General features: G+C 35.1%; 2 protein-coding genes across 2 annotated transcripts in view; one reads left to right on the top strand and one right to left on the bottom strand.

The window, feature by feature from the left end:
• Positions 1 to 2,965, top strand: part of LOC135153858 (protein SFI1 homolog) — a 25,827-nt gene extending 22,862 nt beyond the window's left edge. Inside the window, exon 14 of the mRNA XM_064098107.1 lies at positions 38 to 2,965. Coding sequence (XP_063954177.1) covers positions 38 to 221 — 184 coding nt within the window. The 3' untranslated portion in view covers positions 222 to 2,965. The remainder of the gene's footprint in view (positions 1 to 37) is intronic.
• Positions 2,788 to 13,957, bottom strand: LOC135153857 (uncharacterized). The gene is made up of 10 exons (XM_064098106.1): positions 13,796 to 13,957; positions 12,974 to 13,238; positions 9,747 to 9,868; positions 7,290 to 7,501; positions 6,618 to 6,739; positions 5,896 to 6,031; positions 5,363 to 5,626; positions 4,546 to 4,790; positions 3,948 to 4,374; positions 2,788 to 3,690 (listed from the first exon to the last, which is right to left on the bottom strand). The coding sequence occupies exons 1-10, from the start codon at positions 13,833 to 13,835 to the stop codon at positions 3,394 to 3,396; spliced, it is 2,130 nt and encodes a 709-aa protein (XP_063954176.1). The 5' UTR covers positions 13,836 to 13,957; the 3' UTR covers positions 2,788 to 3,393.

Raw genomic sequence — 13,957 nt, 5'->3', positions numbered from 1 at the left:
ATATCTTCTGTCATTTTTTATTATTATTTAATACCAGGGAAGGTCAGCTTGGTAGATGTTTCTATCGTTGGTGTCAATCATTTCAGTTGAGTCAAGATGTTAGGATGATGGAGAGAATGGTATGTACATGTACAGTACGTGTAGGTACTAAGGTAGTTCAAGTGTATTCCAAGTGTGGACCATGTTCCATTCGCTTTTGTTCTCTCATGAATGATGTATGAGATAATTCTAATTGGTCCTTGCATGCTGGCATTGCTCATAATAGTAATAGGCATTCATATGGCACCATCTATCTGAAATATTCTATTCTGACGCACACAAGAGAAAAGACATAATTAGAGAGATTGGATGAGTGTCTTACAGCAAGTTTCTACAGAGAATCGTTAAAAACGGTTCATCTTTTCCGGAATCGAAAAATGGTATTGCCCTTAAACCAACCTGTTTGTACAGAGCGAAGATTCTGATTAAACCACATTCTGCGTTGCAAATGAATGGATTAACTCTGCAATAACCACCTCCCAGAGGTGGTTATGAAAAACCGTATTTTGTGCAATGCGGTTCATCAGTAAACCGCATCGCATCTGTTTCTACAGGGAAGTTTTCTGGAATTCTAGATTTTTACGCAGGTAATACCGTTTAACGATTCTCTGTAGAAACACGCCATTAGTGTCAAGAACTGATACTGTTACAAAAGATAAAATTTCAGTTTAGATTTGAGAGTCTCTCATGATGATATGATACCTGCCAAGTGTTTCTATTAAATACGAACATTCCTATTTTGGGAAAAAGAAAATGGCCATAGTGATTTTAACCAGTTCGTTCTTAATTGAAAAATTGTCTGCTATAAGGACATTCCCATTTCTGAATTTTTCAATGACTTTAATCAATGGGGATGGGCAGGAAGAAATTTCTCAAATGCCAGAGCGCCTGTAGGCAGCACGGCCATAGCCGGGGTAATAATAATAATAACATTATTGTAATGCGCAGTTGAGTATATACATATAGAAATTGTGCAATATAAATGTACAATTATTGTTTATGTCGTAGTCACACCAAGAAAACAAACTCGTAACTGACCAATGGGAAATGCATGTCAATGAAATAATTCAATAGCTGTGTTTGGTTAATGTAACTGCTATATAATTCTGCTTCCTATTCAGGCAATGAAATATACATGTACTCCAGTGTTACAAGTAGGGGTTGAGGCTTTGATGGATTGAAATCAGTGTGTTCTGTGTTATACAATCAGTGATCTTCATCAAGTTTGAGGATATTTTTGATTTTTTTTACTGAGGTAATTTAAAGTGTTAAATAGGGAACATTTCATCAACATTTGTTTTTGGTTTTGATTAGCTTAGAAGCACAGGTGTCTGACTGTTACTACAGGACAAAACCATGAAATGATATAAAAAGGTGTTTTTGTTTTATATGCCTGAACCTGCTTTTTTTTTATTTTTTTCTTTCCTTTCTTACTCCTCTTCATAAACTACACCCTTCCATATGAATTAGAAAACATAGACAAATCATTTTAGGAAGGTCCCCAATATAGGGGTCAGGTACATTATATATATATATACATTATGGAAATTTCACTCTTTTAAACTGTCTCATAAAACAGATTTTGTTGGATCATTTGGATGAGCCTGTATACATCTCAATGGATTATTTTTACAAATACATTGCATTAATAATAACAGCCTCTTTTAAGACTATTACTTGAAACAGTTGTAAATTGGATTTGACAATTTAAAGCACTGTCAAGTTTTTAGGAAATGATTCACAATTCTACTAAAATGAATACCTTTGCAATTAAAAAGCAATATAAATACAGTGTTGCTGTAATCACAGCGGCTGGAACAGAGAGAAGCATCAATGTGTGCTGATCTTTCTTCGTGCTAAGTACTACCTACATCCTAGCCAAGATATATTGGCTTTGACTTTGGCTGTAATTACAGCACATTTTGGCCCCAAAATATAGCTGACTATGGCTGTAATTACAGCGTATTGCAGTTCCCTCCAATTTGGCTGTAATTCCAGCGCATTGTTGCCTACTCTGATTTGGCTGAAATTACAGCGCATTTCTGGCCAAAAAAATAACTGACTTGGGCTGTAATTACAGCAGATTGTAGCATAAGAATATGCAGGACTAGATCTACTATGATCTTGCTGAAATTACAGCGCATTCTGGTCCAAAAAATATAACTGACTTTGGCTGTAATTACAGCAGATTCTAGCTTATTCTGATTTGGCTGAAATTACAGCGCATTTCTAGCCCAAAAAATATAACTGACTTGGGCTGTAATTACAGCATATAGGAGCCTAAGAATATGCTGCCTTATAGATCTACTCTGATTTGGCTGAAATTACAGCGCATTTCCGGCCAAAAAATATAACTGACTTTCCTGTATTTAAGAATATGCAGGCCTATCCGGGAGGCCTATTGAAGCAATTATTGTAGACTAAAAATACATCCACTGACTTTGGATGTAATTACAGCATGATTGCCAGGAGTGGATCCAGGATTTTCCAAAGGGGGGGGGGGGGATTTTCAGAGGAACAGGTAAAACAGGGGGAACATCTCTGTTTCCATGGCATTTTTACATTACAAATTTTAAATTTTGCTTCAAAGGGGGGGGGGGGGGCTGGATCTGTGTCAGATGATTGTAGTGTTGTGAGCTGGAATCATCAGATAGTATTAGAAGGCATCTAAACAATAATTATATTAACTGAAATATGTGTATGTAGTACAGCATGAAAGGATCTACAACAAGAGGGATACACGAAGGTACGTGATAATTAACTAATTATTTATTATTGCATTCACCATATTCCTGGTTTCATTATTTGTTCACATCGTAAGCAAGAAGCCAAAAACATAGATGATAATAAAACTATTTACTCAAAGCTCATAAAACCTTTGGGTACACATTGACCTAACTTTGGAAATACAAAACAAGAGAGAGGTATTAAAGGGAAAGAACAGAAAAAAAATCAGGACTTACCGTCACATGTTCCAGAAGAGCGCTTACTTTATAAATAAAGAATGCAATTGAATTTCTAACACTACTTACTAAATTAATCATTATGCTTTGATTTATGTGTTAAAGCAGACAGAGGGATGTGTTAATGGTAGGCCTATGTGGTATGTTTATAATTTCTATTTCATATGTAATGAAATACGTATTCAAATATATCTTTTATAAAGTAGGTGTGTTAAAAATCAGGAACATTATAAATATTTTTAAAACATTTACAGAGGAACTAAAATGGATCCTTTAGAACATATCAGAATTGACTGACTTACTTTAATTATTTTCTCATAGCTAGATATAGCTTATACCATTACAAACCTATATACTCTTGACTCTGACTTCGAGAGAAAAAAAAACAACTCTAAAGTTCATCCATTGCCGTCACAATGTTACCGGGAAGTCTCATACCTGGCGTCAAGTCAAACGTCTTGGAAATATCTTCCCTGTTTACAACTTTTTGTTTTGAAGATCCATTCGGTCGCAGAAGAGGTCTCCAGATAGTGTGCTTCTTCCCTTGGTATACAGATAATGAGATCTCATCATCTGTTATACCCACTATCTGCCCCACACCCTTTGATTTTGTCAAAACCATTTTACCAGCTTGGAGGGTGAGGGCTACCTGGATTGTCTTTGACCGTGAGTTCCTTTTATGTATAATCTGACAAAAAAAGGTTAAAATTATATAAATTACAAAAATTGCATTTTTTATACAGATTTTGAACTAGAAAAGAACACATTTTAATTATAACATAAAATAAGACAAAGAATTAATTTGCATTGATGATCGATAAGTGTTTAAAAAATAAAAACTGTTGATAGTTTAATTTGAATTTTTTAAATGAAGCTTTATTTTTAGTATTTGATATTCATATTTTCAGAATATTATAATTTTTGTTTCAAATACATGCAACTTACCCTGATGGTATGGCGTTCCTTCTCTAGAAAAGGTGTCAGTAGTGTAGGAGCCAAGTCCAGTTCTCCCGTCACTTCACCAGGGCCGTCTGGTTGAGAATGGGCTTGACGTGCAAGTTTGGTCAGAAACCAGTCATTGGCTGGAGCATCATTAAGAGGGTTCTCAAAAAAATTGCTCCACCAACTGACATGTTCTGCATCTGTTAAATGGTGCTTGGCATTTGATATGGTTCGCTTAACCATTTCCAGACTCTGTTTTTCAAACGTTGCCTGTCGCAAGTTTGGATTACCTGGGGGTAATTTCATTTTCCCATCTTCATCTGAGATAAAGACAGGAATCTGATCCTCATTTGCCAGAGGCAGCCAATCTGGATCTTGGTTCCATTGCTTGTAGTGGAGCAATACAGGTCCGTCCTTGGAACGTGTCAGTCTGAATCAATAGAGTTCAAATGAATAAAAGATTTAACCAAAGCTGTGTGTAGGTCATCATGTCACAGTAGTGTAATAATGCTTTTCAGAAGACAATTATTATTATCATCTTTTTAATAATATTTATTAGTATTATTATTATCATAAATATCATGAAGTAAAATAAATGTACCTGAATGCATGTTGTGCACTATGCTGACTTATAGGATTGAGGTATGGCTCCAGCCAAGTTTTGATATCAAACACCTGACCTAACCTCAAAGCCTTAACTGACATCTTTGGCATAGAGTCAACAATCACCCTCTGGAGCTCTGGAAGCGTGCGAGCATCCCGATGCTTCAGTGATCTCGAGATGCAACTAAAGCGCTGATCTATGTCTTCGTGGGTGTGCCCTACCATAAGAAAAGACATCTGAACCTAAGAGCAAAATAATTTGTGGAGGAAAACTTTTTTTTAAATTTTAATAAAAATTGCCATCTTAAGTATCATCTTTGCATCATGCAAAAACATTAATGAAATTGCACTCATTTATCAAACATCGCCTAATGTATGTTAAAAGAATAAAATGAACTATTTCCTTCCCCCTATCTCTCTCCTATCCCCACTTTACCTATCAATTGTCTTATATTTTTGTTGTATTACATTTCAAGTAAGTCATAATTTATGGACATGATAGTGTTGTTCAGTTTCCAAATGAGACAGCATTTGGTAACCGTGGGGAAAAAACTACACATTTTGGTTGGTGGATTGAAAACATGTTATTGTACAGTGTTTCATCACTGATATCTTCATTGTGACTATAATTTGTTGAATAAAAAGATGTACATACTTGAGGTCACTAGCTTTAATAATTGAAATCATAACAGCTTCCATGGTGTACAATCAATGATGGAATGTGCTACTTTTCCTTTAAGCAGATCCTGGCTACTATACTTCATGGACAATGATTTGCATATAGCAATTTTAAACCAACATGCACTAACACCCACCTCATTAAATATGTGCATTGCCACCAGATAGGCCATGAACCCAATGAAGAAGCGGTTCTTGTTTTCCCTCCAACAATTATCCTGTTGTAGGTAAAGAGTTGAAGGAAGAGGTCTTCCCGCACTCTCCTTTACCAAAGCCTTCATTAATGTGTTGATGACCATGTTGGAATCATGGCTATCTTCCAGGACTAGGTAGGCATAAAATGTCCTGCCATGCACTAGACAGCCTTCAATGTGAGGCTGCAGTCTGTACTTGTCACAATCCTGGAACAGAAAAACAATCTAACTAATTGTTTATGAGTCACAAACAGGCCTCTATTATATCTTTCATATACATGTAGTTGTGTAATATTCAGTTCATATAAATCCATCATTGATATCTGCAAAACTGAAATATGGATAGTTTTTACAATGGGTAGATTATGTAAGGGCCAGGAGAAATAAACATGTTTTGTTTTTCATTTTCTCAAATACAATGGCACTTATCAGAATTAGCAACTGACACAAGGCAGAAGTTGAGAGATCTTACACACCTTTGGGTTAGACCATCCTTTAAAGTGCGGAAGATAGGTTTTAGCTTGGTCCATACCGTCCACAATGACACTTATAATACCTTCGCTGTTGGAACTGGCCTCTGCTTTCCTTTTGTAATATGCGTTCCTCTCTCCCCTGCATCAATTTACAATTTATATTTAGAAGATATGAGATGCACAGTAATATTCGTCAAAGGGCATGTATCCAGAAAGCTTATCAACATTCACAATATTACCTGTCACTCCCCTAGCATTCTTTTAAACTTGATAGTTTTAAACTTCTCTTGAACCAAGCATTTTCAGTGGTGGATTAGAGGGTGTTTGGACTTATGCTAGCACATAATATTGAAGGAAAAAATGATATTTGATATTTCTATTGAGATAATTAAACCAATAAAAGTGCTGTACTTTACAAGTTCAAACTGATTGAACTACTTTAATCCAATTTTTTTTTAAATTTACAATGAATGGAGTGCAGGAACAGATCCGTATCACCCACACCCTTGAAGAAAGCAGAGAAAAATTAAAAACTTCAATGCAGAGAAATTAAAATGAAGAAAAAAAAGAGAAGAAAGGAGGAAACTTTTTAAAGGGGGAGGAATCAAATAGAGGAGAGAGAATGGAAAGCATGTTCTGTGCTAAATGAACAGAAAATCTTCCATCTATGCTTGTACTTGCATTAACTGCTCTCCTTTTAGTCTTTGTGAAAAAAAATAAATTACCACTGGCGTTTGAGATGTTCATCACGTTCTTTAACCAACATTTTCCTTGTCTGAGGATCTGATGTTTTTGAGACAAGATCTTTTGCCAATATGCAGACATTACATTTGGTCATCCTCGTAATCTGTGAAAATGAATAAGAAAATATTAATATTTTATCATTCTTTACTTCCTATTTGTTATTACGTGAAATCATAGTTGTGTCAAATTTCTAAACAATGAGATGTAAAATAAATTATGTCTCCTGTGTAACAAAATCAATTTCAGATCTCATCCTGTTTTACTTTCTAGGAGAATAAAAATAAAATTATTATACTTCATGTAATAAAACACCCCCCCCCCAAAAAAAAAAAATATATATATATATATAAAAAATATAATAAAAATATGAAGTGGAACGTACAGCTCACACTGCATATTTGTGAAGACATGCACATGCTAAGTGTTTCACAGATACAATGCCAAACTAGGAATGCCAAACTTTGAAATATAATTTTATTCCTTGTGGTTAGTTGATTAAATGTTGATTAATCCTGAGGTGCATGGTCCTATAACCTTCTAGTGTCTATTTTAGTTCGAAGCCATGAAAAAAATTTGCACCTCAGTGAAAATTTGTAATAAACAAGTATAAATATCCTTGAATGCTGATTAATTTTTTTTCTAAATATACATACTTTTGGAAATGAAACATGTGAATAGTATTCCTTCCAAAGTTGTTTGAAACGTGTTCTTGTTATCTGTTGTTCCTGATTGTAATAGTGCTGACAATACACATCATACACATCTCCAATGTCAGTGCAGCAAGGAAGGAATGTGCGTCCAGTCGTCGGACAGATGTCGCCCATCATTTTCACATAATTGTCCATGAAACCAACTGCTTCCTGGCCTGTGAATATACCATTGTGTAATCAATACTTCTCAGGAATTGTATCTGACATGCAGAACTTACATAATTATGTCACACTTCATGTAGACATACAATTGGTATTTAAAAATTGAATAATATAGTGTATATATAGATTCCTTTATACATGTGTAAATAAAAATGGCCACATGGAGGAAAGCAACATTGATGATAAACACATCTTTTACACTTTTCTTACAGACCAAATTGATTACAAACTCAATTGATGCAACCAAAGAGACATCACTTTATCAACCTATATCAATTCCTTGGTGTAAAAAGGAAAGCTTACCAATGGGCCTATATAAACAGCTGCCAATTGGTAGATTTCATCTTATTTAGTAGGATTCTGATGACATTAGTGTAAATATAATTTTTCTCCTAGATATTGGATTTTGAAAACTTGTTAAGAACTATGAATTCTGGCATGTTTGTCAAAATAATCAAGAAAAAAATTGCTTGTAAATATAGAATTGAAGAGTTTTCTCACAAACTTGGCAGCTCTATATATACAGTGCGTATCAAAAGAAAAAACAGACAGTTTTGAAAAGTCTATCAAAATTTTGCTTCAAATTATCATGGTTTTATTTTCTTGTAAATAGATGCTCTGATGTCTTATCTTTCAAATGCCATAAAAATAGTTTCTTTCATGCTTGAGCGAACACAGAAAATTTTTGTCAGGAATTAATAAAAGGCTTGTGCCAAATGGCAGCAGAAAATTAGAAAATACTGATCATCAGATTTCTTGCTAATCCGCAAATTTCCTTTTAAAAGACGAGCCCACACCAACAAAAAGTTAATTTGAATGAGAAGAGAAAAATCCAACAAGTATAACACTTAAAATTTCATCAAAATTGGATGTAAAATAAGAAAGTTATCACATTTTAAAGTTTTGCAGAATTTCACAAAACGGTTATATGCACATCCTGGCTGGTATGCAAATGAGGATACCAAGACATCATCCATTCACTATTTATTTTGTATTATATTACATGGAATATTCTAATTTTGTCCTAATTGTCAAGTGATACAACAATTTATTCTTCCCTGAACACGTGGAATTAGAGTTGTTTAATACTATATGGTTAAGTCAAGTTGGTCCTTATTGTCAAATCTGTAAAAAATGAAATATTGTATAATTCAAACAATAAAAAACAAAAGAAATAGTGAGTGATGGACATCATCGACTGACTCACCAAGTTGTGAATATCACTGTTTTGTGAAAAATAAGCAAAACTTTAAAATGCCATAACTTTCTTATTTTACATCCGATTTTGATGAATTTTTCAGCACTATCATCATCATCTGTTAAAGTACAGTCCATCAGGTTGGTGTATCATCGTACTTGTAGTATGTAGTATGTACAGGGCTGTGCTACAGTACTATGCTAGTTTGATTTTCTTCTATTCAAATCAACATTTTCCGAGGTTGGACTTGATTTTTTCATTATCTTTGCCATAATTTTAGAATTTTGCTGTCAACATCCATTTTACAAATCTATTCATTTACTTGAATTGTTTTTTTAAATAATGATATCTTTTAGCATTGATTTTTTTCATAAGTAAAACCAACTTTTAAAAACCCAACCAGGGGATTCACAATATTAATGGGAGAGCTGGTAATTTAATTGTAAAACACTTTTAAAAAGGATGGACATGTTCACATAACATTTTGACCTTTTCCCCTACATGACCTTTGACTCCATCTTTTTCATATACACATATATAGTATTAATTAAAGGATCACAGTTACCAAGTATGAACATATACTTAATGCAGGAATAAAGAAATGAGAGCAAGTTGAATAAAATCTAGCAAGAAGTCTGATGATCAATTTTCTTCTATTTTAATGAAACTATGTATAGCATTTGAAAGATAAGACCTGAGAGCATCTATATTAACATCAAAATGTAGACATCATAATTTGAAACAAAATTTGATATACTTTTCAAAACTGTCCCGTTTTTTATACAAACTTTTTAGTACTGTACAATGGATTACTATTATCATGGACCTATTAACATGAACAACATATACTAAATTATTTTGAGTGCATGTTTGTTCGTCAGAGGCTGAGGTGAAATAAACTTGCACTCATTCAAACCTCTTTGTTAACCAAAAATATTTATCAAATTCTAAAGTGGTAGGCACATTAAAAACAATTGCATTTGTTCTTGTTTGCATTTGAAATATTGTCATATTTGTATTGATTTTCAAGACTGATTTACCTCGAGAGCCTTTTCCATTGTTTCCAATATTGCATGGATTGTGCAGCTTTCCATCGCCTAGTAGTTTAAGTGCTCGGTAGAATGAACTCTCAGAAATACGTAAAATTTGCAACCAAGCATGTCTGTACCAGAAAACAAAACAAAATTAATTTCCAAAGCATATTGAAAATTAGCGGTTTATGATTCATAGCATTAATTTGGACCATTTTTGCATCTATTCCACCTTATTCCATGCATTTTCATGGCATGATTTCTCAAGTATAAAATTTTTGGACTTGCACGGCGAAGTCCACCGCAAAATACTTGGCTTGAACAAAAAATACATATCAAGCAAACGGAAAATTGATATACATTTTGACACTTCGCCGCATTTCCACAAAATATTTTCGATTAGATTACGAAGACAGGGACGAATCGGCAAAGCCAATGTGGCGAACAACGCACGCGCACATGTATGCAGATCGCATTGCAACGCTCGATCGCACAGGCGTTCACTTGAGCAGATTGTAGACCATTTAAACCCAAATGTAATATACGATAGGCCAAAATTTGGACAAGGAATACAAAACAATGTTTTATATTCATGTGTATAAATATGAAGCTTTAAATTCGACCATTCGAATTCATCCAGCTGACTTACGATCTTTCGATTTACAAAATAGCTCGGAAAAATATTTTATCTATCGCACCGCCGGCCGGGGCACTTGAGCCTGCCGGTAATCTACACCAAATTTCATTAGAACACTGCTTTGACGCAATGTATCTAAATGTTACTTAGATGTTTATAATTTATGATTCGTTATTCCAAAGATGCCGGTTCATTCTTTCGGGAAAGGGGATTCGTCTGAAACCGGTGGTTTTTGTTTGTTTGTTTTTTGTAATGAAATGAGTACAGACCGCTATAATGTACTGTCGCTAATAAAGAGAAGGACCCCAAAATTATCGGAGTTTTTCTTTTTCTGGGACCTATCTTAAAATTACCGATTGGTAGGCCTATATTGTGCTATCATTAGATTTGGACTTGCACGGCGAAGTCCACCGCAAAATACTTGGCTTGAACAAAAAATACATATCAAGCAAACTGAAAATTGATATACATTTTGACACTTCGCCGCATTTCCACAAAATATTTTCGATTAGATTACGAAGACAGGGACGAATCGGCAAAGCCAATGTGGCGAACAACGCACGCGCACATGTATGCAGATCGCATTGCAACGCTCGATCGCACAGGCGTTCACTTGAGCAGATTGTAGACCATTTAAACCCAAATGTAATATACGATAGGCCAAAATTTGGACAAGGAATACAAAACAATGTTTTATATTCATGTGTATAAATATGAAGCTTTAAATTCGACCATTCGAATTCATCCAGCTGACTTACGATCTTTCGATTTACAAAATAGCTCGGAAAAATATTTTATCTATCGCACCGCCGGCCGGGGCACTTGAGCCTGCCGGTAATCTACACCAAATTTTATTAGAACACTGCTTTGACGCAATGTATCTAAATGTTACTTAGATGTTTATAATTTATGATTCGTTATTCCAAAGATGCCGGTTCATTCTTTCGGGAAAGGGGATTCGTCTGAAACCGGTGGTTTTTGTTTGTTTGTTTTTTGTAATGAAATGAGTACAGACCGCTATAATGTACTGTCGCTAATAAAGAGAAGGACCCCAAAATTATCGGAGTTTTTCTTTTTCTGGGACCTATCTTAAAATTACCGATTGGTAGGCCTATATTGTGCTATCATTAGATTTGGGTGAGGACATATGTGGGGGCATGTGGGACGAGTTCAAAACGTCTGGCAAAATGCATGTTTTAAAGAGCATTGGAATGCGTTGTCATAAAAAGATTATATGAAACATACCAAATTGCTAATGTTTTAGTTCGATGGATAGACGTGTCATAATTTGGCTTCAATTTGTTCACCCCCCCCCTCCCTCCCCCCGTCCAAAGCATAAATTAGCACCCCTGGCCTGGGCACACATTGTGTACATGTAGACCCTAAATTGGATGATGTGGATCCCCACAAATGAATTAGTCATTAAAATAAATCAAATTACAGCACAACGACCCCCCCCCCCCTTCCCATTATTGGCGGCACGAAAATGCATGGTGGAGAACACTATGCACTAACATCTTGATAACCGCATTTAGCACTGTCAAGGGGGGGGGGGTGGGGGTCTTCCATTCACGAGTGGATACCATGCACGACCATGATATCTCAATTAAACACCCTAAACACGTATTTTCCATAATCTGAAAATGCACCCCTTAACAAGTATTGGCGTGTGAAACCATACAAATCTAGTCTTAACCCTAATTCTCCGGGGGGCATAATGCCCCCCTCGACAATTTTCGCGATATATCTGCTGCGCAAAATTTTTTGACCTCGCTGCTCACTGACTTTTAAGTCTCGCGCAAATTTCGAGACCAAATTTGTGACGCCCGCGTACGCGGTTACGACATTACGCAACATTATGTAAGTAAGACCCAAAATTGCTTTAAAACGTGATTTCATGTACAAATCCAATGCAAATTGTGTATTGAGCCAAAATTTATAAATGTATCATTATTTCTACTTATACTAATTAAACTTAATTAATTTGTCAATTAATTTGCCTTGTTTATGATCAGAATTAAGTCTGGAACGATTTCCATCGAAAAAACAATAAAATACATAAAATACATCGGTTTTGGTACCAGAATTTTTTTATTTACAATTGTTATGAATGCTATAAAGAATATTTTCACCAAAAAATAGTAATCCAGGAGCTTTATTTAGTGTATCAGAGCGAAAAGTATGATTTCATGAATAAATTAGCATAATTAATTCATATAAAATAAAAATATTAATTCAGTGAAAATTACCTATGCTATGATCGCGCAATCCGCGGCCGAGATCTTGATGGGGGGGGGGGGGGGCGGCCATAATACCACCCCCCCCCCCCGGGAATGACAAGAATTGAAGAATCATAATACCCCGGGAGATTTAGGGTTAACAAGTATTGAAAATTAAACGATACTATTGGCAAGTATTCCCTGAATTGTACCACTAAACGTACAAGTACAGCGATGGTATCCACCTGTCAATGTAGTCCCCCCCCCCCTCCCGGCGGGGGTACAAGATGAGCAGATAGACTCTCGTGAACTAAAAGGCTTAACGAGTAACAATTATAAATCAACATCAAATAAACAACAAGTAATTATCGAAAACTTACCGACAGTAGACTTCGCTATTGATTATGAATGTGTTGAAGTCCACAGTAAGCTGCATACTTTGCATCAATTCGATGATTTTGACTTGTCGGGCACTTCCCTCTTTACACTGAAACAAACGGCTCCTCCATAAATGCGCCGTCTCAATATCAATTTTTGACAGGCAATCCTCACCACATTTACACTTCTGTCGCAAATCTGCAGCAACATGGTTTCGGTCCAGGTATTTTTCCTTCCTACTCTGCTTATGTTGGGTAATTTCCATCCCTACAATTTTATCGAATTACATAAATGTTTTACTTATTGAGATCGAGGTCTACTACCATTTCATAATTCACGATTCTCGATATTCAGGAAATTAAGTTGATCAAAATAATTACGTGTATATGTTCTACGTAATGAAATATTTTTTACAGGTATTTGTCCATAATGATAATGTATATTTGTTAGGTTGCATACATGTTACGAGCGAAAACAATAAAGAACAGACTGAATATAAAAGTTGTATGAACCAAATGATTAGGCTTTCTTAAAACCAAAAGGCCTTACTATTTAAAAAAAATCTAATTAGTAACAATTATTGTAACAGAAATCATTAAGCGCGTACAATATGAATATATCGTTCAGAAAATGACTCATTTCCATTGTATGCTAGTTTGCTACATTCGAGTCTCTATCGTGTCGGGAAGAATACTTTGGGGTTATTTTCCAACATGATTTCAGCTAAAATGATAGAAAATATTGGTATATAGACTCCCGTATTTGCAAAAAAAAATAATTCAGAAAAGATCACTAGATTGATGATGGGCCGACTTAAAACTCACCCGACGAATTTCCAGCAGATGTTGAGCTTGTCCCGGCCATTGTACTTGCAACCTGTTATCCCCTGTTATCCTCCCATATAGTATCAGCTCCTTTTATGCAGAAATCATCCTTGCCTCCACATCACTAAATGCGCATGTTAAGCCCGATGTTAAGCTGTGTAT

The sequence above is a fragment of the Lytechinus pictus genome, chromosome 4 (genome assembly GCF_037042905.1).
Source record: "Lytechinus pictus isolate F3 Inbred chromosome 4, Lp3.0, whole genome shotgun sequence".
Lineage (NCBI taxonomy): Eukaryota > Metazoa > Echinodermata > Echinoidea > Temnopleuroida > Toxopneustidae > Lytechinus > Lytechinus pictus.
Note: the sequence above shows the minus strand (reverse complement) of the source record. Positions and strands in the feature narration are given on the sequence as shown.

Excerpts from the sequence above, each read along its gene's own strand:
- LOC135153857 (XM_064098106.1), bottom strand. The coding sequence starts at position 13,835 with ATGGCCGGGACAAGCTCAACATCTGCTGGAAATTCGTCGG. Across the intron at positions 7,502-9,746 it reads CAATGGAAAAGGCTCTCGAG|GCCAGGAAGCAGTTGGTTTC; the intron begins GTAAATCAGTCT and ends GTATATTCACAG. Across the intron at positions 4,375-4,545 it reads AGTGCACAACATGCATTCAG|ACTGACACGTTCCAAGGACG; the intron begins GTACATTTATTT and ends CTATTGATTCAG.